At 36.1% G+C, this 23,134-nt stretch overlaps 1 protein-coding gene and 1 pseudogene across 2 annotated transcripts in view; one reads left to right on the forward strand and one right to left on the reverse strand.

Moving 5' to 3' along the window:
- ADAM32 (ADAM metallopeptidase domain 32) overlaps nucleotides 1-23,134 on the reverse strand; it is a 164,095-nt gene that overhangs the window by 63,589 nt on the left and 77,372 nt on the right. For both annotated transcript variants that reach the window (XR_010939495.1, XM_067721529.1), the window contains exons 13-14: nucleotides 13,022-13,114; nucleotides 11,182-11,380 (exon numbers count right to left, since the gene is read on the reverse strand). Coding sequence is in view for 1 of the 2 variants with exons in the window: in XM_067721529.1 (XP_067577630.1) it covers nucleotides 11,182-11,380; nucleotides 13,022-13,114 (292 nt within the window). In the remaining variant the exon portion in view is untranslated. The remainder of the gene's footprint in view (nucleotides 1-11,181; nucleotides 11,381-13,021; nucleotides 13,115-23,134) is intronic.
- On the forward strand, nucleotides 4,875-5,029 carry LOC137215934 (large ribosomal subunit protein eL39-like; annotated as a pseudogene).

Consider the following 23,134-nt stretch of genomic DNA (forward strand, 5'->3'; position numbering starts at 1 on the left):
TCTTCATAAAAACAACACTTTTTACAATAGTACCAAAACCTAAAATGTAGTTAGGATTAATATAAAATAAAGATATTAAAAATATGTTCATTAAACTACAAAACGCTACTTAAAGCATCATGGGTTGCAAAACACAATATTGTTAAGATATTAATAATCCAGAATTCATCTATAAATCTGACACAACCTCAATCAAAATTCTAGGAGGCAATTTTTTTTTTTAGAAATTGGCAAGCTGATGTTAAAATTTATATGGAGATGAAAAGGACTCAGAAAATCCAAAGCAGTATTGAAAAAGAATAAATGAAGTTGAATGACTTATATTACCTAATATATAAAGGTTTACTATAAACTACAGTAATTAATAGCATAAGGATAAACAGATTGATGTAGAAGAAATCTAGAAATGGAACTATATTATATTATCAACTCATTTTAAACAGAGATAGCAAATCAATGGAATGAAAAAATAGTAATCTTTCCAAGAAATAATGATTTAAAAGAAAAGTTAGGTTCAAGGTGAAGATGGTGGAATAGGAGGAACTGGAGCTCAGCTCTCCTCACAAATATATCAAGAATACATCTACAAATGGAACAATTCACACAAAGCACCTGCTGAACACTAGCAGAGGACCTCAGACGCCTAAAAGGACAAGAAAAGATCCCCGCATAACCAGGTAGGATGAAAGAGAGAGAAGGAAGAAAAAGAAAAGAGGAAACGGGATGGGACCTGCTCTCCTGGGAGGAGTTGAAGGAGAGGAGAGGTTCCCGCAACTGGAGAAGCCCCCTCACTGGCAGGGCAATTAGCTGAGATAGAAGGGGAGCTGCGAGGGCTATCAGAGGAAAGTGCAGCAACCAGTCTGTGGCAGGCAAGACAGAGCGAGATTTACACAGATGGTCCACGCCACAGCCTGCAAGCCCCAGGGTGAAACGGGTGTCTGCCAGTGCCGGAACATGGGGTTTGGAGAGCAGACCCAGGGAGAGGAGGGCTGTTGGCTGCTCGGAGACAGCCTGAGGGGACAGAAGTGAGGAGCTCTGCAACTGGGAATGCTCTTGGAAGAAGCCTGGACCACCACAGAAGTGAGGAGCCACTGTTGAGTGATGCATGAAGGGCGGGTCTGCCATCACAGCCTCTCTCCCCACACGCCAGCCCATGCCACCACAGGCACTAGGAGGGGCTCCAACCAGAGTGAGCATGCGTGCCCCAGTTGTTTCCACCTTATCCCCCTCCCACCTGAGTGAGCACGCACGCCACAGTCAGTCGCTGCCCCACCCCCTCCCGCCGAAACAGGCCAGCATGCCCCCAGTTGCTGCCTTCGCTCCCACTCGCCTGGGCAGTGAGCAGATGCCTGAGGTAGCCCACATGCAGAGGTGGGGCCGAAACCAAAGCTGAGCCCCAGGGGCTGTGCAACTAAGAAGAACTGAAATCTCTCCTTGCAGCTGCACAAGCCACGGATTAACCACCACGATCAGCTTGGTAAACCCAGCACCTATAGAACATCTGAAGGGACAATGAGCGCTCCCACGGCTGAGACGGATCCAGCTTTAGCAGCTGTGGACTTTGTGGGCACGTACATGCAGGAGCTGGGCCAGGTCAAAGTCTGAGCTGCCTCCACAGTGCCCACAGCGGGTCCAAAGACCTACCTAGAGGTCTTGGAGTGTCTCCTGGGGAGGTGGAGGTTGGCTGTAGCTCACCATGTGGGCAAGGACACTGGTATCAGAGGCCCCAGAGAATTTTGTTGTTGTTGTTGTTGTTTTATTTCTTTTTTAAAAAATTTTCTGGGGTATTTTTTGTTTTGGGGGGTTTTTTTTGTTGTTGTTGTTTGTTTTCTTAGTTTATTATTTATTGTTTGTTTTGGTTTTTTTGTTTGGTTGTTTAATTGGTTTTTTTTTGTTTTCACTGGGGATTTTTTTTGGATTGTTTTTATGGTTTTTCTTGGTTTTAGTTTCTCTGTTTTATTTTGTTTATTTGGTTGCACAGCACAGCTTTCAGGACTTTAGTTCTCCAAACAGGGGTCAAACCCAAGCCCCCAGGGGGGAAGCACTGACTTATGGCTGCAGGACCGCCCAGGAATATTAATTGGCATGACCTCTCCTGGAGATCCCCATCTTGGCACCAAGACCCAGCCCCACCCAACAACCTGCAAGCTCCAGTGCTAGAACTACTCAGGCCAAACAACCAGCAAGACAGGAATACAGCCCCCCCATCAGAAGACAGGCTGTCTAAAGTCATACTAAGCTCCTGGACACCCCAAAACACACCCCTGGACAAGGACCTGCCCACCAGAGGGACAAGACCCAGCTCCACCCACCAGAGAACAGGCACCAGCCCCTCCCATCAGGAAGCCTACACAAGCCCCTGGACCAACCTCCACCACCAGGGGGCAGACACCAGAAGCAAGAGGAGCTACGATCCTGCAGCCTGTAGAAAGGAGACTTCGAACACAGTAAGTTAGATAAAATGAGATGACAGAGAAATATGTTGCAGATGAAGAAGTAAGGTAAAAGCCTCTCCTAAATGAAGAGGAAATAGGCAATCTAGCAGAAAAAGAATTCAGAATAATGATAGTAAAGATGATCCAAGATCTCGGAAAAAGAATGGAGGCACGGGTCAAGAAGATACAAGAAATGCTTAACAAGGACCTAGAAGAACTAAAGAACAAACAAACAGTGGTGAACAATACAATAACTGAAATGAAAAATACACTAGAAGGAATCAATAGCAAAATTACTGAGGCAGAAGTACAGATAAGTGAGCTGGAAGACAGAATGGTGGAAATCACTGCTGCAGAACAGAATAAAGAAAAAACAATTAAAAGAAGGACAGTCTCAGAGACCTCTGGGACAACATTAATTGCAAGAACATTCAAATTATAGGGGTCCCCGAAGAAGAGGAGAAAGAGAAAGGGACTGACAAAATATTTGAAGAGATTACAGTTGAAAACTTCCCTAACGTGGGAAAGGAAATAGTCACCCAAGTCCAGGAAGTGCAGAGTCCCACACAGGATAAACCCAAGGAGAAACACATCAAGACACATATTAATCAAACTAACAAAAATTAAATACAAAGAAAAAAATATTAAAAGCAGCAAGGGAAAAGCAACAGATAGCACACAAGGGAATCCCCATAAGGTTATCAGCTGATTTTTCAGCTGATAACCTGCAGGCCAAAAGGGAGTGGCATGATATCTTTAAAGTGATGAAAGGGAAAAACCTTACAACCAAGAATACTCTATGTAGCAAGGCTCTCATTAGATTTGATGGAGAAATCAAAAGCTTTGCAGACAAGCAAAAGCTAAGAGAATTCAGCACCATCAAACCAGCTTTACAACAAATGCTAAAGGAACTTCTCTAAGTGGGAACACAAGAGAAGAGAACAAAAGAGGAAGGGAAGAAAAGAGACCGACAAAAACAAACACAAAACAATTAAGAAAATGGCAATAAAAACATACATATTGATAATTACCTTAAATGTAAATGAATTAAACGCTACAACCAAAAGACACAGACTGGCTGAATAAATACAAAAACAAGACCCATATATATGCTGTCTACCAGAGAGCCATTTCAGACCTAGGGACACACACAGACTGAAAGTGAGGGGCAAATGGAAATAAAAAGAAAGCTGGAGTAGCAGTACTCATATCAGACAAAATAGACTTTAAAATAAAGACTGTTACAAGAGACAAGGAAGGACACTACATAATGATCAAGGTATCAATTGAAGAAGATGTAACAGTTGTAAATACAGATGCACCTAACATGCACCTCAATATATAACGCAAATGTTAAGCCATAAAAGGGAAAATCGACAGTAACACAATAATTATGGGGGACTTTAACATCGCACTTACACCGAAGGACAGATCATCCAGACAGAATATTAATAAGAAAACACAAGCGTTAAATGAAACATTAGTTCAGAGAGATTAACTGATATTTACAGGACATTCCATCTGAAAGCAGCAGTATACACTTTCTTCTCAAGTGCACATGGAACATTCTCCAGGATAATCAGATCTTGAGTCACAAATCAAGCCTTGGTAAATTTAAGAAAATTGAAATAATATCAAGTATGCTTCCTGACCACAATGCTATGAGATTAGAGATTAAATACAGGAAAAGAAATTATAAAAACCACAAACACATGGAGGCTAAACAATGTTACTAAGCAATCGATGGACCACTGAAGAAATCAAAGAGGAAATCTAAAAATACCTAGAGACAACAAAAACACGACCATCCAAAATCTATGGAAGGCAGCAAAAGCACTTCTAAGAAGGAAGTTTACAGCAATACAATCTCACCTCAAGAAATAAGAAAAATCTCAAATAAACAACCTAACCTTATACCTAAAGCAACTAGATAAAGAAGAAGAAACAAAACCCAAAGTTAGTAGAAGGAAAGAAATCATAACTATCAGAGCAGAAATAAATGAAATAGAGACAAAAAAAAACAATAGCAAAGACCAATGAAACTGAAAGCTGGTTCTTTGAAAAGATAAGCAAAATTGATAAGCCTTTAGCCAGACTCATAAAGAAAAAGGGGAGAGGACTCAAGTCAATAAAATTAAAAATGAAAAAGGAGAAGTCGTACACCACAGAATACAAAGGATCATAAGAGGCTACTACAAGCAACTAACCATAGCCCAATAAAATGGACAACCTAGAAGAAATGGACAAATTCTTAGAAAGATACAACCTTCCAAGACTGAACCAGGAAGAAATAAAAAATATGAACAGACTAACCACAAGTACTGAAATTGAAACTGTGATTAAAAATCTTCCAACAGGCCTTCTAAATATGTCCTTCCACTCACTTCTCCTCTTTTCTCTTGTCTGCCATCCTATGTGTGGTTGAATTTGCTCCTCGCCATGTCTTCTCACAAGACTTTCAGGATCAAGCGATTCCTGGCCAAAAATGAAAGCAGAATCGTCCCATTCCCCAATGAATTCGAATAAAAACTGGTAATAAAATCAGATACAACTCCAAGAGAAGACACTGGAGAAGAACTAAGCTGGGTCTATAAGGAACCGCACGTGACGTGTCACACATTTATGTGATCAAGGTCAATTGCATCTTAACGTATCAGAACATCACTAGTGTCTGGAACAGCTGCCTGTGTTTGATGGGAAAAATGGAATGGCTCTCTCCTCTTTTCTTGATCTTTCCTCATCACTGCTCACTGTGTAGCTCAGTAATAAATATGTGAAACCTTTTGTTGGAAAAAAAAAAATCTTCCGACAAAAAAAAGGCAAGGACCAGATGACTTCACAGGCAAATTCTATCAAACATTTAGAGAAGAGTTAACACCTACCCTTCTGAAACTCTTCCAAAAAATTGCATAGGAAGGAACACTGCCAAGCTCATTGTACGAGGCCACTATCATCCTGATACCAAAACCAGACAAAGATATCACAAAAAAAGAAAATTACAGACCCATATCACTGATGAACATAGACACAAAAATCCTCAACAAAATACTAGCAAACAGAATCCAACAACACATTAAAAGGATCATACACCATGATCAAGTGGAATTTACCCTAAGGATGAAAGGATTTTTCAATATCCGCAAATCAATCAATGTGATACACCACATCAACAAATTGAAGAATAAAAACCATATGATCATCTCAATAGATGCAGAAAGAACTTTTGACAAAATTCAACAGTGATTTATGATAAAAAAAAAAAATACTCCAGAATATGGGGAGAGAGAGGACCTACCTCAACATAATAAAGACCATATATGACAAACCCACAGCAAACGTCATCCTCCATGGTGAAAAGCAGAAAGCATTTCCTCTAAGATCAGGAACAAGTCAAGGATGTCCACTCTCGCCACTTTTATTCCACATAGTTTTGGAAGTCCTAGCCACAGCAATCAGAGAAGAAAAAGAAATAAAAGGAACACAACTTGGAAAAGAAGTAAAACTCTCACTGTTTGCAGATGACATGATAGTATACATAGAAAACCCTAAAGATGTTACCAGAAAATTACTAGAGCTCATCAATGAATTAGGTAAAGTTGCAGGATACAAAATTAATATAAAGAAATCTGTTGCACACCTATACACTAACAACGAAAGATCAGAAAGAGAAATCAAGGAAACAATCCCATTTACTATTGCATCAAAAAGAACAAATTGCCTAGGTATAAACCTACCTAAGGAGGCAAGAGACCTGTACTCCAAAAACTATAAGATACTGATGAAAGAAATAGAATACGACACAAACAGATGGAGAGATATACCATGTTCTTGGATTGGAAGAATCAATATTGTGAAAATGACTATACTACCCAAAGCAAGCTACAGGTTCAATGCAATCCCTATCAAATTGCCGATGGCATTTTTCACAGAATTAGAACAAAACATTTTACAATTTGTATGGAAACAGGAAAGACCCTGAATGGCCAAAGCAATCTTGAGAAAGAAAAACAAAGCTGGAGGAATCAGGCTCCCTGACTTCAGACTATACTACAAAGCTACAGTCATCAAAACAGTGTGGTACTGGTACAAGAACAGATATATAGATCAATAGAACAGGATAGAAAGTCCAGAAATAAATCCACACACTTATGTTCACCTAATCTACACAAACGAGGCAAGAATATACAGTGGAGAAAAGACAGTCTCTTCAATAAGTGGTGCTGAGAAAGCTGGACAGCTACATGTAAAAGAATGAAATTAGAACACACCCAAACACCATACACAAAAATAAACTCAAAATGTATTAAAGACCTAAACGTAAGGCCGGATACTATAAAACTTTTGAGAAAAACATAGGGAGAACACTCTCTGACATAAATCGCAGAAAGATCTTTTTCAATCCACCTCCTAGAGTAATGGAAATAAAAACAAAAATAAACAAATGGGACCTAATTAAACTTAAAAGCTTTTGCACAGCAAAGGAAATGGTAAACAAAAGTAAAAGACAACCCTCAGAATGGGAGAAAATATTTGCAAATGAAGCCACCAACAAGGGATTAATCTCTAAAATATACAAACAGCTCAGGCAGCTCAATATCAGAAAAAAAAAAAACCAATCAAAAAATGGGTGGAAGATCTAAATAGACATTTCTCCAAAGAAGACATACAGATGGTTAAAAAGCACATGAAAAGATGCTCAATATCAGTAATTATTATAGATATACAAATCAAAACTACAATGAGGTATCACCACACACAGGTCAAAATGGCCATCATCAAAAATCTACAAACAATAAGTGCTGGAGAGGGTCTGGAGAAAAGGGAACCCTCCTACACTGTTGGTGGGAATGAAAACTGGTACAGCCACTACGGAGAACAGTATGGAGGTTCCTTAAAAAACTGAAAATAGAGCTACCATATGATCCAGCAATACCAGTCCTGGGCATATATCTGGAGAAAACCATAATTCAAAAAGATACATGCACCCCAATGTTCACTGCAGCATACTATTCACAATAGCCAATAGCCAGGACATGGAAGCAACCTAAATGTCCATCAACAGAGGAATGGATAAAGAAGATGTGGCACATATATACAATGGAATATTACTCAGCCATAAAAAAGAACAAAATAATGTCATTTCCAGCAACAAAGATGGACCTAGAGATTGTCATACTGAGTGAAGTGGGTCAGACACAGAAAGACAAATGTCATACGATATCACTTATATATGGAAGAGGTTACAAATGAATTTATCTACAAAACAGAAATAGAGTTACAGATGTAGAAAATAAACTTATGGTTTCCAGGGGGTAAGGGGCAGGGGAAGGATAAACTGGAAGATTGGAACAGACATATACACACTACTATATATAAAGTAGATAACTAATAAGGACCTACTGAATAGCACAAGGAACTCTACTCCATACTCTGTAATAGCACATATGGGAAAAGAATCTAAAAAAGAGTAGATATACATATACGTATAACAGATTCACTCTACAGTACACGTGAAACTAACAGAATGCTGTAAATCAACTACACTCCAATAAAAATTTTTGAAAAGTTTAAATAAATAAAAATAAAAGTTAAATCAAAACCTCAGAGAAAAACAGGAAAATATGTGGATGACTTTGGAGTAGGCAAATACTTCTTAGAAAAACTATAGAAAAAATTTGATGAACTAAACTTCCTCAAAATTAAAGTTTTCTTATCAAAAATCACCATTAAAAATGTACATGGGAAACTGCATATTGGGAAAAAATACAATACTTATATCTTAAAATGCATTTGAATATAGAACGTATAAATTACACATATAAATAATAAAAAGGCAAAAACCCAATTAAAAATGGGCAAAGATGTGAACGAACACTACAAACGGAAAATATATATATTCCATATATCATATATGTAGTCAATAAGCAGCAAATAATGTGCTCAACATCTTTGATATCAATCATGATAGAAATGCAAATTAAAGCCAGAATCAACTACCATTTTACATTTACATTTACATTTACATTTTACTAAAATTAAAAAGACTCACAACATCAAATGTCACCAAGAACATGGAGCAACTGAAGTTCTCATGTTGCTGGTAGAGATAAGAAGTAGTATAATGTCTTTAGAAAACAGTGAGCAGGTTTCTCATAAAATTAAGCATACAGCTACTCTTAAGACAGCAGTTCCACTCCAAAATCTTTACTCAGGAGAAACAGAAACATATATTTACAAAAAGACTTATATATGAAGCCTCATAACACCTCTATTCATAATAGAAAAGAAACCTAGAAACAATCCAAGTGTCCATAAATATGAGAATGTAAAAACTATCTGTAGAATACTCATATGATGAAATACTTCATTTATATGAAGTTCAAGAACAGGTAAAATTAACATATGATAATAGGAAAGATAACCATTATTGCCTTAAAGGAACTGACTGAAAAGAGATAGAAAAGAACTTACTGAGCTGATGAAAATTTTCTACTCTTTAATTGAAGTGAGGATTACATCAAAATATACACTTCAGATCTATGAAGTTCACTTTACATAATTATATCCCAATTTTTAAAAGTTCGTGGTTAATGCTGCTAGTAGAAATATGATATCTGAAAGGTAAATCCATATCCACGTTATGTCTCTATTCCAATGAGAGGAAACTGCTGCCCTTTATATGTTGGGAGAGATCTAACGTCATCAAGTTGGCACAGTGGCTGGCCAGTCTGTCACAGCATTGTGCTATATCAGAATCTGAATTTTGGCCCACTGCTGTTGACTTAGCCCATGGTTGTTAACCAAGCAACAAAAGTAATCAGATCATCTTGCTGAGGGAAATTCTATTTTTGAACCCACACATGGTCTCCATCCCTGCAGCCATAAACTCTTTGTACGTGGATTCGCTATGAAAGTACTAGGGTACCTGGGAAAAAATGCTAGCATTCACAGGACAGATAATGTTATTTATCTGATTATACATAGCCTCCTCTATGTGGCATGCCCTGTGTTGAACTTTACATGCAACACAAAATCTTCACATTCCCTGCTTTACCTGACAGGCACAACCACATACACCTTCTCTAGAACTTCTTGTTATTAATTTTTTAATATTATTTTTTTCAAGTCCTAATTAATTGCACATGATTAGTCACTGTCAAATATCAATACTGCCTCTGAATTTCTCTCTTTCGGACAAAGTAGGAAACCACATACACTGCTAGGATTCTACACAATAAGAGAATTTTCCTACATCATTTTTCAAAAACACCTCTGAGAGAGGTTATAATTATGCAGAGGGAATCCACTTCCAAATGGTGTCAAATACTGAGCAGACTCATCTGTACCAGGCCTTAATTTTTTCTTCCTCCAGCAGCTAGTTATAGTAAACTTCCCATAAAGCCATAGAAATGCATTAAGACTCTCAGATTATTCAATAGAGGGGTTCTCAAACTAATATTTGACAAGAATTAGCCAAGTTGCTAAGACAGTAGATCTTAAATGTTCTCACCATGAAAAAGAAATGGTAATTATGTGACATAACAGATGTTTAGCTAACACTATGGAGGTAATGATCCTGAAATATATAAAAGTACCAAATCAATACGCTGTACAACTAAAACTTACACAATGTTATATGCCAATTGTATCTCAATAAAGCAGGTGGTTGAGGAGACTTAAACTTACCTGAAACTACAAATCTACTAGAAGAAAACATAGGGAGAAAGCTCTTGGAAACTAAACTGGACAAAAATAGATAAGTGGGACTGCATAAAACTAAAAAACTTCTCAGCAAAGGAAACAATCAACAAAGCAAAAATGAAACCTACAGAATGGGAGAAAATATTAGTAAACCATATATCTGATAAGGGATTAATCTCCAAAATATATGTTACTCATACAGCTCAATAAAAAAGACAAATAATGAGATCTAAATATAGCACAGGAGGGGCTTCCCTGGTGGTGCAGTGGTTGAGAGTCCGCCTGCCGATGCACGGGACACAGGTTCGTGCCCCGGTCCGGGAAGATCCCACGTGCCGCGGAGCGGCTAGGCCTGTGAGCCATGGCCGCTGAGCCTGCGCGTCCGGAGCCTGTGCTCCGCAACGGGAGAGGCCACAGCGGTGAGAGGCCTGCGTACCGCAAATAAATAAATAAATAAATAAATAAATAAATAAATAAATAAATAAAAATAAAAATAGCACAGGACCTAAATGGACATTTCTTGAAATAAAAGACATACAAATGACCATCAGATACGTGAAAAGGAGCTCAACATCACTAATCATCAGGGAAATGAAAATCAAAACCACAACTCACAGCTTTTAGGATAGCTGTTATCAAAAAGAAAAAGATAATAAGTATTAACAAGGATGTGGAGAAAAGGAAACTTTTATATACTGTTGGTGGGAATGAAAATTGGTACAGCCATTATGGAAAACAGTAGACAGCCTTCTCAAAAATTTAAATGCACTACCTTATGATCCAGTAAGCCTATTCCTGGGTATACATATGCAATGAGTATGTTAAGTAGATGACTGTGGCAATTACTTCACAACGTATATGTATATCAAAACATTACGTTGTACACCTTAAACATATTTTTCTCATTTATACCTTAATAAGCTCAAAAAACTAAAAATAGAGAGTTAAACAGAATAAAGAATTTAAATATATATAATTGTCCATTGTCTTGGTAATGTTAATAAAAATACTGAGCACCAACTACATAGATGTTACAATACAATACCTTTTCCATATATGCTCTCACAACGTGCATCAAGATCTTGGCAGCCTCCATCAAAACAAAAAGCTTTTCCTCCTTTACATTTGTGTCCATTGTGTATAGTTATATCAGCCGGACAGCTTCCTGAGCTTCCATTACAAACCTCAGGAACATCACATTCAGGATGCGCAATGGGCCTACATACAGCACCTGCTTGCATAAGCTAATAGAAATTAAAACGTAAAAATTAAAGCATTATATATAAGGTTGTTGTGTTCATCAATATTTATTTTTAAATTGCTCTAATTCTATTTATAGTTTGATGATGTACTTATTCATTAATGTCTCTATCTTCTTGTTATAAAGCCTTATGATAATCATATTGAAAAAAATTGAATGTTATCAACCAAAACAGGAGATAAGACATATGTACAAGGAAAAGGATAACACAAATATGATATAATGAGAGCCCAAGTTTTGTTTGTGCTTTGGTAGAAGGGAGAAAAAGTAGCTTTTAGCTTGGGATAATTATTCCTTTGGGGCAAAAATTATGAAATTTAGATAATTTCCAAATAAAATATACTTATTCAAACCATAGTTTTTAAGTATGCAATATCTGTAATTCTATGAAAATGTGAAACCTAAATAACTGAGAATGAACAGTGGGAAACCAAAGAGTGATTAAAAGAGGCAGGTCAACTACTGAAGTCTCAGAAAAGAAGGAACCCAATTGTAATTTTTCTCCTGAATTATCCTATGGTTAATTAACACTTTCATGTATACTATTCTGAAATTTTATATAAAGAATCTTAACTGGGCATTTATCTCATACTTCTTAATTGATGACTTCCAGTTCACACTAAAAAGATTATGGAGGTAAGAATTAACCACGATAAGATTCTAGGAGAAAAATAACATAAAACCACATCAGTCAAAGGATAGTGAAGAACACAGAACAGTGGCAGATTGTTCAATAGAGGGGTTCTCATGTGACGAATCTGTCACACATATGTTGGAAGAGCTGAAAAGTAAAACAGGGGACAGGAATCAACATCTTCACCATATAAGCTAAAATGTGACATTTAAGTCAAATGATCTTTGTATAACAAATTCATAGTTTAAATTTTGTGCTAACACGTAGCATTTGGAAAGTGTTACATCTAGTGAGTTTCATTATTTATGCATTTATGGAAAATTGCTGCATCTTTCAGTTACATACTTACAGATACCCATTACAACCTAAAATATAACTTTTATTCACAAAAATATAAATATTGGGGGCTTCCCTGGTGGTGCAGTGGTTGAGAGTCCACCTGCCGATGCAGGGGACATGGGTTCGTGTCCCATTCCGGGAAGATCCCACATGCCGCGGAGCGGCTAGGCCCGTGAGCCATGGCCGCTGGGCCTGCGCGTCCGGAGCCTGTGCTCCGCAACGGGAGAGGCCACAACAGTGAGAGGCCCGCGTACCATTAAAAAAAAAAAAAAAAAAAAAGGATAAAATAAATGAAAACAGTCCCTTTTAGTGGTGATCTTCTGTATCAAAAAATTCTGTAATAGCTCTCAGTCAAGACTTAAAAACAGTAGGACATTTAAAAAATAGAATAAAGGAATTCTGTTGAACTAGAGTAAAAGAAAAAAAGACTTAAAAACAATAGCATCATTAGGGAGAATAATGGCATTATAAGGAGGCCTCAACATCCAACTATAACTCATAAAATCAGAAACATCATGCTGAATTTAGTATTTTTTTCTTTACATGAAAGGTCATTTACTTTGACTTAACAGCTAAGTGTCTATGTATTCTAAAGTATCCAAGACATAATTCATTATATACTTAGAAGATAGTAATAAACTAAAATCTTACTTGACAGTTGTTGCAGCATGAGCCTCTATCACACTGTGTATTTGGTTTCAGCACACAAGTTTGAGGATTACAACAGCTATCAGGTCCACATTGCTATAAATGAGTGGAAGGCACAAGTAAAAATACATCATGGAAGTAATATAAACTTTGTCAGGAGCTGTGCTTATTTTTTTATTTGCGGGGTAAAAATACGCATGCTGTCAACATTTACAGATTTTTGCATCTCTAAACAATTACAATACTAAGGTGCCATTTTTACTTCAGGTCACAACAGAGTAACTGGTACCTTACTAATTCTTATTCAACTAGAAAACTGGGCAAAACATATAAAACAACTTTTTAAAGAAACTGAATAATAGAACAGAGTGTAGAATGGTAGTTACCAGTGCCTGAAAGGTGAGAGGAAAGGGGAGACACTGATCAAAGGGTACAAACTTTCAGGGCTTCCCTGGTGGCGCAGTGGTTGAGAGTCCACCTGCCGATGCAGGGGATGAGGGTTCGTGCCCCGGTCCGGGAAGATCCCACGTGCCGCGGAGCGGCTGGGCCCATAAGCCATGGCCGCTGAGCCTGTGCGTCCGGAGCCTGTGCTCCACAATGGGAGAGGCCATAACAGTGAGAGGCCCGCGTACCGCCAAAAAAAAAAAAAAAAAAGGGTACAAACTTTCATTTATGAGATGAGTTATTTCTCAGGATCTAATGTACAGCTTGATGACTACAGTTAACAATACTGTATTGCATACTTGAAATTTGCTAAGAAGTAGAAGTATTTTCACCAAACCAAAAAATGATAACTGTGTGAGATGATGTATATGTAAACTGGTTTGATGCAGGAATCATCTCACAATGTGTACATATACGAAAACATCACATTGTATACCTGCACACCTTAAATATATGCAGTTTTTATTTGTTAATCATACCTCAGTAAAGCTGGGGGAAAAAAGGGTGGGTAGAGTTTAGACCCACTGCAAAGTTAGAGAGAACAGTCCCCAAGACTGTCCTCATTTCTTTCACCAATCTCAAGTTCAGTGGATTCCCAAAACCACCCTCAGGTTTTATAAAATTTACTGGAAGAACTCACAGAACTCACTGAAAGCTGTTATACTCACAGTTATGGTTTATTATATGGAAAGGATACAAATTAAAATCAGTCAAGAGAAAAAGCACTGAGGACAGAATCCAGGAGTAGCATTAAACATGGAGCTTCTACTGCTTTTATGCCATGGAATCGCAGCCATATTACTCTCCCAGCACTGATATGTGATGCTTCCTAACTCATTCTATGAGGTCAGTATTAGCCTAATATCAAGCCCAGACAAAGTAACATTACATATCAATAAATCTGTAGACCTCATCAATAAATCTACAGATCAATCAATCAATAAATAGATCTCATAAACATAGATGCAAAAATCCTCAACAAAAAATTAGGAAATTGAATCCAACAATGTGCAAAAATAATTATATACTACAACCAAATGGGATTTATCACAAGTATGCAAGGCTGGTTTATTATGCAAACATCCATTAATATAATCCATCATACTGACAGGCTGAAGAATAAAAATCAGTGACCATAAAAATTGCTGTAGAAAAAGCACTTGACGAAATCCAAACGCACTTATACAAAATGTTAGCAAACTAGGAATAGAGAGAACTTCTTCAATTTGGTAACATCTAGAAAAAAATCTGTGGCTAATATCACAGTTATGGTGAGAAACTATAAGCTTTCCTCCTAAAAAAGAAACAAGGCAAGGATGCCCCCTCTCACCACTCCCTTCAGCATCTTACTGGAAGTCCTAGCTAATGCAATAAGACTAGAAAATGAAGTGAAAATATACAGGTGGGAAAGAAACAAAAACTATTTTTATCCATAGATTACATGACTGCCTATGTAAAGAAAATACCAAATAATTAGCCAAAGAACAATAACAGTAAAAGCCTCCTGTGACTAATAAACAATTATAGCAAGGTTGCTGGAAATTGTTTTCCTTTATACCAACAATGAAAAATAAAAATTTGAAATAAAAAACACAATACCATTTGCATTAGCACCAAAACAATGAAGTACTTGGGAACAGTCCTAACAAAATTTTACAGGATCAATATGAGAAAAACTACAAAACTTGATGAAGAAAATCAGAGAAGGTATAAATAAATGGAGAGATAGTCCATGTTCATGGATAGGAAGACTAAATATTGTTAAAATGTCAGTTCCTCACAACTTGATGTAGAGATTCAGTGCAATTACAATAAAAAAACCCCAGCAATTATTTTGTGGACATAGTCAAACTGATTCTAAAGTTTATATGGAAAGGCAAAAGACTCAGAGTAGACAACCTAATGCTGAGGAAGAGAAGGAAGAAGAAAAAGAAGAGGCAGAAGAGGAAGAGGAGGAGGAAGAGGAGGAGGAAAATTGAAGGACCAAAAATACCCAGCTTCAAAACTTAATAAAAACTATAATAGTGGCAGTGTAGTATGCACAAAAGAATAGACAACGAGCTTAGAACAAAATGGAGACCCCAGAAACAGAACTACATAGAGATAACAAAACCTTTGTTAATGGAGTAAATGCAACTCAATGGAGAATTATCAATAAATGGTGTTGGAACAACTTGGGCATTCACAAGGAAAATAATGACTCTAGACACTGACCCTACACCTTTCTCACACACACACAAAAAAATAATAACTCAAATGGGTCATAAGCCTAAAACTAAAATCCAAACTATAAAACTTCTAGGGGCTTAGATTTACAGGGGTAAATCTCCTCTTAAGTGCTCTTCCACAATAAATAAATAGGAATAATACCAATATTAAACAAATTCTTTCAGAAAGTAGGGGTAAGGGAGCACGTTCCAACTCATTTTATGAGTCCAGAATTACCCTGACACCAAAACCAGAAGAAAAGATTGCAAGAAAAGATAAAACTACAGACAATTCCCTTGTTAAAATAAGTGCCATAATCCTGAACAAAACATTGGCAAATTTTAAATTTATATATATACATATAAATTTATATATATTAAATAACCCAAGTGAGGCTAATTTCAGGACTGCATGATGGCTGGGTTAGCACTCAAAAACCAATGAATGAAACGTATCATATTAATAATAGAATAAGTGCTTCCCTGGTGGCGCAGTGGTTGAGAGTCCGCCTGCCGATGCACGGGACACGGATTCATGCCCCGGTCTGGGAAGATCCCACATGCCGCGGAGAGACTGGGCCCGTGAGCCACAGCCGCTGAGCCTGCACATCCGGAGCCTGTGCTCCACAATGGGAGAGGCCACAACAGTGAGAGGCCCACGTACCACACACACACAAAAATAATAATAATAATAGAATAAAAACAGAAAATTCATATGATCAGCTCAATAGACACAGAAATACTTGGCAATATTCAACATTAATTCTTCATTAAGAATTCTCAGCTAAGATTATACTTAATGGAGAGAAATTGAAAGCATTTCCCCTAAGATCAAGAACACGGCAATAACGTCCTCTCTCAATATGCCTATTCAGTTTAGTACTGGAAGACCTAGCTAGAGCAACTGGTCAAGACAAAAAAAAAATTAAAGTCATCCAAATAAAAAGAGAAGAAGTAAAACTGTGGTTATTTGCTAATGATATGATCCTACATACAGAAAATCTCAAAGAACCAGTCAAAAAACTTTGAATTAACCAATGATTTCAGTAAAGTGGCAAGATACGAAATCAACATACAGAAATCAATCACATTCCTTTACATTAATAATGAAGCGTCTGACAGAGAAATTAAAAAAAAAAAACCATCCCATTCACAATAGCATGAAAAACAATAAAATATTTAGGAATAATTTTAACCAAGAAAGCGAAAGATCTGCATAATGAAAACCACAAAACTCTGCTGAAGGAAATCAAAGAAGACATGAAGAAATGGAAAGATACCCCATGTTCATGGATTGGAAGAATTAATATTGTTAAAATGGCTATAGTACCCAAAGCCACCTACAGATTCAACATAATCCCTGTAAAAATGCCAAAGGTATTTCTCACAGTAATAGAGAAAACAATCCTAAAATCTGTGTGGAAACTCAAGACTCCAAATTGTGATTCTGAGAAGAAAAAAAAAAACAAAACAAAACTGGGGGTATCATGCTTCTGACAAAGCCATAGTAATAAAAACTAAGTGTGTGTGAAAGCACAAAAGATCCCCAACAGTCAAATCAATTTTGAGAAAGAAGAACAAAGCTGAAAGTATCATACTCCTTGATTTCAAATTACAGCTGGTCCTCCATATCTGTGGGTGCTCAATCCATGCATTCGACCAACCTTAGATTGAACATATTCAGAAAAAAATCCAGAAAGTTCCAAAAAGCAAAACTTAAATTTGCTGCATTCTGGCAACTATTTACATAGCATTTACATTTTATTTACAACTATTTACATATCATTTACATTGTATTAGGTATTATAAGTAATCTAGAGATGATTTAAAGTATATGGGAGTATGTGGGTAGGTTATATGGCATTTTATAAAAGGGATTTGAACATCCATGGATTTTGGTATACCTTAAGGGTCCCAGAACCAATCCCCTGTAGATATCAAGGGATGACTGTTTCCTACAAAGCTACAGTAATCAAAACAGTATATTTTGTTTCCTACAAAGCCACAATAAGCAAAACAGGATGGTACTAGCACAAAAACAGACTCACAGATCAATGGACCAGAACTGAGAGTACAAAAGTAAACCCATACATACGCAGACAATAAACTTACAATGAGGGAACAAAGAATATACAATAGAGAAAGGAGAGTCTCTTCAACAACTGCTGTTGGGAAAGCTGTACAGTCACATGCAAAAGAAAGAAACTAGACCAATACCTTACACCATACACAAAAATGAACACAAAATGGATTAATCTGAATATAAAACATGAATCCATAAAATTCCTAGAAGAAAAAATAGGCAATAATCTCACTGATATCAGTCTCAGTAAGGTTTTTGTGGAACCCACTCCAAAGGCAAGAGAAACAAAAGCAAAATAAACAAACGGGACTATATCAAGCTAAAATTCTTCTTCACAGCAAAGAAAACCATCTCAAAATGAAAAAGCAACTTACTGAATGAAAATATATTTGCAAATCATATAACTGATAAGGGCTTAATATCCAAAATACATAAAGAGCTTATACAACTCAATAACAAAGTAATAACAACCTGACTAAAAACCGGGCACAGAAACTGAACAGACATTTTTCCAAAGAAAACATATAGATGGCCAACAGGCACATGAAAAGATAATCAACATAACTAATTATTAGGGAAATGCAAATCAAACAACAATGAGATATCACCTCACACCTGTTAGAATAACTATTATAAAAAAGAAAAAATAACAAACGTTGGAGAGGATATGGAAAAAGGGAACCCTAGTACACTGTTAGTGGGACTGTAAATCAGTACAGCCACTATGAAAAACAATGGTGATTACTCAAAAGATTAAGAATTGCCGTACAACCTAGCTATTCCACTTCTGGGTATTCATCCAAAAAATACAAAAACACTAGTTAGGAAAAATATATGCCCTCCTATGCTTATTGCAGCATTATTTATAACAGCCAAGATGTGGAAACAACCTAAGTGTCCACTGATGGATGAATGGACAAAGAAGACCTAGTATACATACACAGTAGAATACTTGCTCATCCATAAAAATAATGAAATCTTGCCTTTTGCGACATGGATGGACCTTGAAGGTATTATGCTAAGTGAAATAAGTCAAATGAAGGAAGACAGATACCATATGATTTCATTCATATCTGAAATCTAAAAACAAAACAAACAAATGAACAAACAAACAAAAAACCACACACACAAAAAAGCCAACAAAATAAAACCAAAAAACCTCTTAGATGCAGAAATCAGATTAGTGGTTACCAGAAGGGAAGGGGGTTCGGAGGTAAGAGAAACAGGTGAAGGGAGTCAACTATATGGTGATGGATGGTAAGTAGACTTGTGGTGCTGATCACTATGTAGTGTATACAGATGTTGAATTATAGTGCTGTACACCTGAAACTTATATAATAAAACAAACAAACAAACACCAGTATGGTACTGGGACAAAAATAGACATGTAAACCAATTAAACGGAATAGAAAGCCCAAAACTAAACCACGGCATATATGGTCAACTAGTATTCGACAAGGGAGTCAGGAATAACCAATGAGGAAAGGATACTCTCTTCAACAACTGGGAAAACTAGAGAAACACATGCAAAACAATGACAATGACTACTATCCCACATTACCCAGAAAAATTAACTCAAAGTGGATCAAAGACTTAAACATAAGGTCTGATACCATGAAACTCCTAGAAAAAAATGTAGGGAAAAACCTCATTGATACTAGTCTTGGGTATAAATTTTGGAGTGTGATGCCAAATGGACAAACAACAAAAGAAAAAACAACAAATGGGACATCAAACTCAAAAACTTCTGCACCTCAAAAGAAACAATTATCAAAATAGAAAAAAAACCCTACATGATGGGAGAAAATTTTTGCAAACCATATATCAGATAAGGGGTTAATATTCAAACTATATAAAGAACTTACTCAATTTGTTAACAACAACAAAAAAACACTCCAATTTAAAAAGGGGCAGAAGAACTAAATACACATTTTTCTAAAGACATACAGATGGCCAACAGGCACATGAAAAGATGCTCAACATCACTAATCATCAAGAAATGGTAATCAAAACCACTATGAGATACCACTTCACACCTGTCAGAATGGCTATCACGAAGAAGACAAGAGACAACAGGTGCTGGCAAGGATGTGGTGAAAAAGGAAGCCTTATACACTGTTGGTGGGAACGTAAATAGGTCCAACCAATTGGTCCACTATGGAAAACAATATGGAGGTTCCTCAAAAAATTAAAAACAGACCTACCATATGATCCAGCAATTCCAGTTCTGGGTATATACCCAAAGGAAATGAAAACAGAATTTCAAAGAGATATATGCATTTATCACAATAAATCTTGGCTATTTACAAAAACCAAGATATGGAAACAACCCAAATGCCCATCAATGGATTAATGGATAAAAAAATTTGGTACACATACACAATGGAATGTTATTCTGCCATGAAAATGGAAGCTATCCTCCCATTGTCAACAACATATGTGAATCTTGAGCACATTATGCTAGCGAGATAAGTCAAACAGAGAAAGACAAGAACTGTGTGATATCACTTACATGTGGAATGTTTAAACCTGTGAAAAACAGAGTAAAGTACTGGTTACCAGAGGTTGTGGAGGCAGAGGAGTAAGAGTGATGGTATTTAAGGGTACACACTTGTATCGAGCAATAAATAAGCCATAGAGATCTAATGCACAATATAATGAATATAGATACTAATATTGTACTGTAATTATGTAATGTAATAAATATCACTACATCAGCAATCATATAACAATATATAAATGTATCACAGTAACACACTGTACAACTTAAGCTTACAATATTACACTTAAATTTATTCAATTTAAAAAAACTCTTAGTTAACTAGAAATAGAAGGAAATTTCCTCAATATGGTAAAGGGCATCTATTTTTGAAAAAAGCTTATTATCTAATATCATATTTAATGGTGAAAGTCAGAAAACTATCCCCCTAAAAATAAGAACAAAGCAAAGAAGGCCACTCTCAGCACTTCTAATCAGCACTAGAATTCAGAAAAGTCCACTGTAATTTTTATACTATTGTTAGTATGAAATTGTTAAATAAAATTTGTTAAATTTTATTTGTTAATTGTTATACAATTGTTAATACAATTGTGATACAATTGTATACAATTGTTAAATAAATGATACAATTGTTAAATAAAATTTTTAAACACTATCAAAACAAGAAATCTATAGAAGAACTAAAGAAGATCTGAATAAGTGGAGAGATACACAATGTGCACAGATTGGCAGACTTAATATTGGTGAGAAAAGTAATTCCCCCCAAATTGATGTATGAATACAACACAATTCGAATCAAAGTCCCTACATTCACATGCCTGTTCTCCAATTTACATGGAAATAAAATGGTCCCAGAATAGTAAAGCTATTCTGGAAAAGAGGACCAAAGTTGGCTGATTTACACACAATGTTTTCAAGACTTACTGAAAAGTGCATTAGTTAAGACAGTGTGGAATAGGCATAAGGACAGACAAATAAACAGAAAAGAATTCAGGGAAAGATGCATATATATGGTCATTTATTATCATAGGAACAGGTGTTAACTGTTCTCTAAATGTTTGGTGAATTTACCTGTGAAGCCATCTGGTCCTGGACATTTTTTGTTGGTAGTTTTTAAAAATATTATTACTGATTCAATATCATTACTGGCAATTGGTCTGTTCATGTTTTCTGTTTCTTCCTGGTTCAGTCTTAGGAGAGTGCACATTTCTAGGAATTTGTACATTTCTTCCACGTTGTCCATTTTACTGGCATATAGTTTGCAGTAATCTTATGATCCTTTGAATTTCTGTGGTGTTGGTTGTAGCTTCTTTTCCATTTCTGATTTTATTGATTTGGGTTCTCTCTTTTTCTTGATGAGTCTGGCTAAAGGTTTATCAATTTTCTTTATCTTTCTCAAAGAACTACCTCTTATCTTCATTAATCTACCTTTTTAGTCTCTATTTCATTTATTTCTGCTCTGATCTTTATTATTTCTTTGCTTCTACTAACTTTAGGTTTTGTTTTTTCTTTTTTTAGTTACTTTAGGTGTAAGATTAGGTTGTTTATTTGAGATTTTTCTTGTTTCCTGAGGTAAGCTTGTATCACTAAAAAACTTCCCTCATAGTACTGCTTTTGCTTTGTCTCATTGATTTTGGTTCATTGCATTTTGCTTTCATTTGCCTACAGGTATTTTTTTAATTTCCCAATTTATTTCTTCAGTGATCCATTGGTTGTTTAGCAGTATATTGTTTAGCCTTGACATATGTCTGTTTTCTGTACTTTTTTTCTTGTAGTTGATTCCTAGTCTCATAGTATTCTAGTCAGAAAAGATGTTGGATATGATTTCAATTTTCTTAAATTTACTGAGATTTGTTTGGTGGCCTACCATGTGATCTACCCTGGAGATGTTACAGGGCACCTGAAACAATGTGTATTCTGTTGTTTTGGTGTGGAATGTTCTATATTTACTTCTATTAATTCCATCTGGTCCTATGTGTCACTTAAGACCAGTCTTTCCTTAATGATTTTCTGTCTGGATGGTAAGTCCATTGATGTAAGTGAGGTGTTAAAGTCTCCTACTATTATTGTGTTACTGTCCATTTCTCCCCTTATGTCTGTTAATATTTGCTTTACGTATTTAGGTGTTCCTATGTTAAATGCATATATATTTACAAATGTTGCATCTTCTTGGATTGATCCCTTAATCATTATATAATGTCCTTTGTCTTACAGTCTTTGTTTTGAAGTCTCTCTTGTCTGACATAAGTATTGCTACCTCAGCTTTCTTTTGATTTCCATTTGCATGGAATACCTTTTCTGATTCCCTCACTTTCAGTCTGCATGTGTCTTTAGATCTGAAGTAAGTCTCTTGTAGGCAGTATATATATATATGAGTCTTGTTGTTTTATCCATTCAGCCATTCTGTTTCTTTTGATTGCAGCATTTAGTACAATTATATTTAAAGTAATTATTGGTAGGTATGTACTTACTGCCATTTTGTTAAGTGCAGGATACAAAATCAATATACAGAAATTTGTTGCATTTCTTTACACTAACAATGAATTAACAAAAGAGAAATTAAGAAAACAATCCCATTTAGAATTACATCAAAAAGAATAAAATATCTAGGAAGAAATCTAACTAAGGAGGTAAAAGACCTGTATTTGGAAAACCATAAGCCACTGATGAAAGAAATTGAAGATGACACAGATGGAAAGATATACAGTGTTCATAGACTGGCAGAATTAATATTGCTAAAATGGCCATAGTACCCAAGGCAATCTATACATTCAATGCAATTCCTATCAAAATATTAATGGCATTTTTCACAGAGCTGTAACAAATAATTCTAACATTTGTATGGAAACATAAAAGAGTGCAAATAGCCAAAGCAATCTGAA

Source organism: Pseudorca crassidens, chromosome 21 (assembly GCF_039906515.1).
Source record: "Pseudorca crassidens isolate mPseCra1 chromosome 21, mPseCra1.hap1, whole genome shotgun sequence".
NCBI lineage: Eukaryota > Metazoa > Chordata > Mammalia > Artiodactyla > Delphinidae > Pseudorca > Pseudorca crassidens.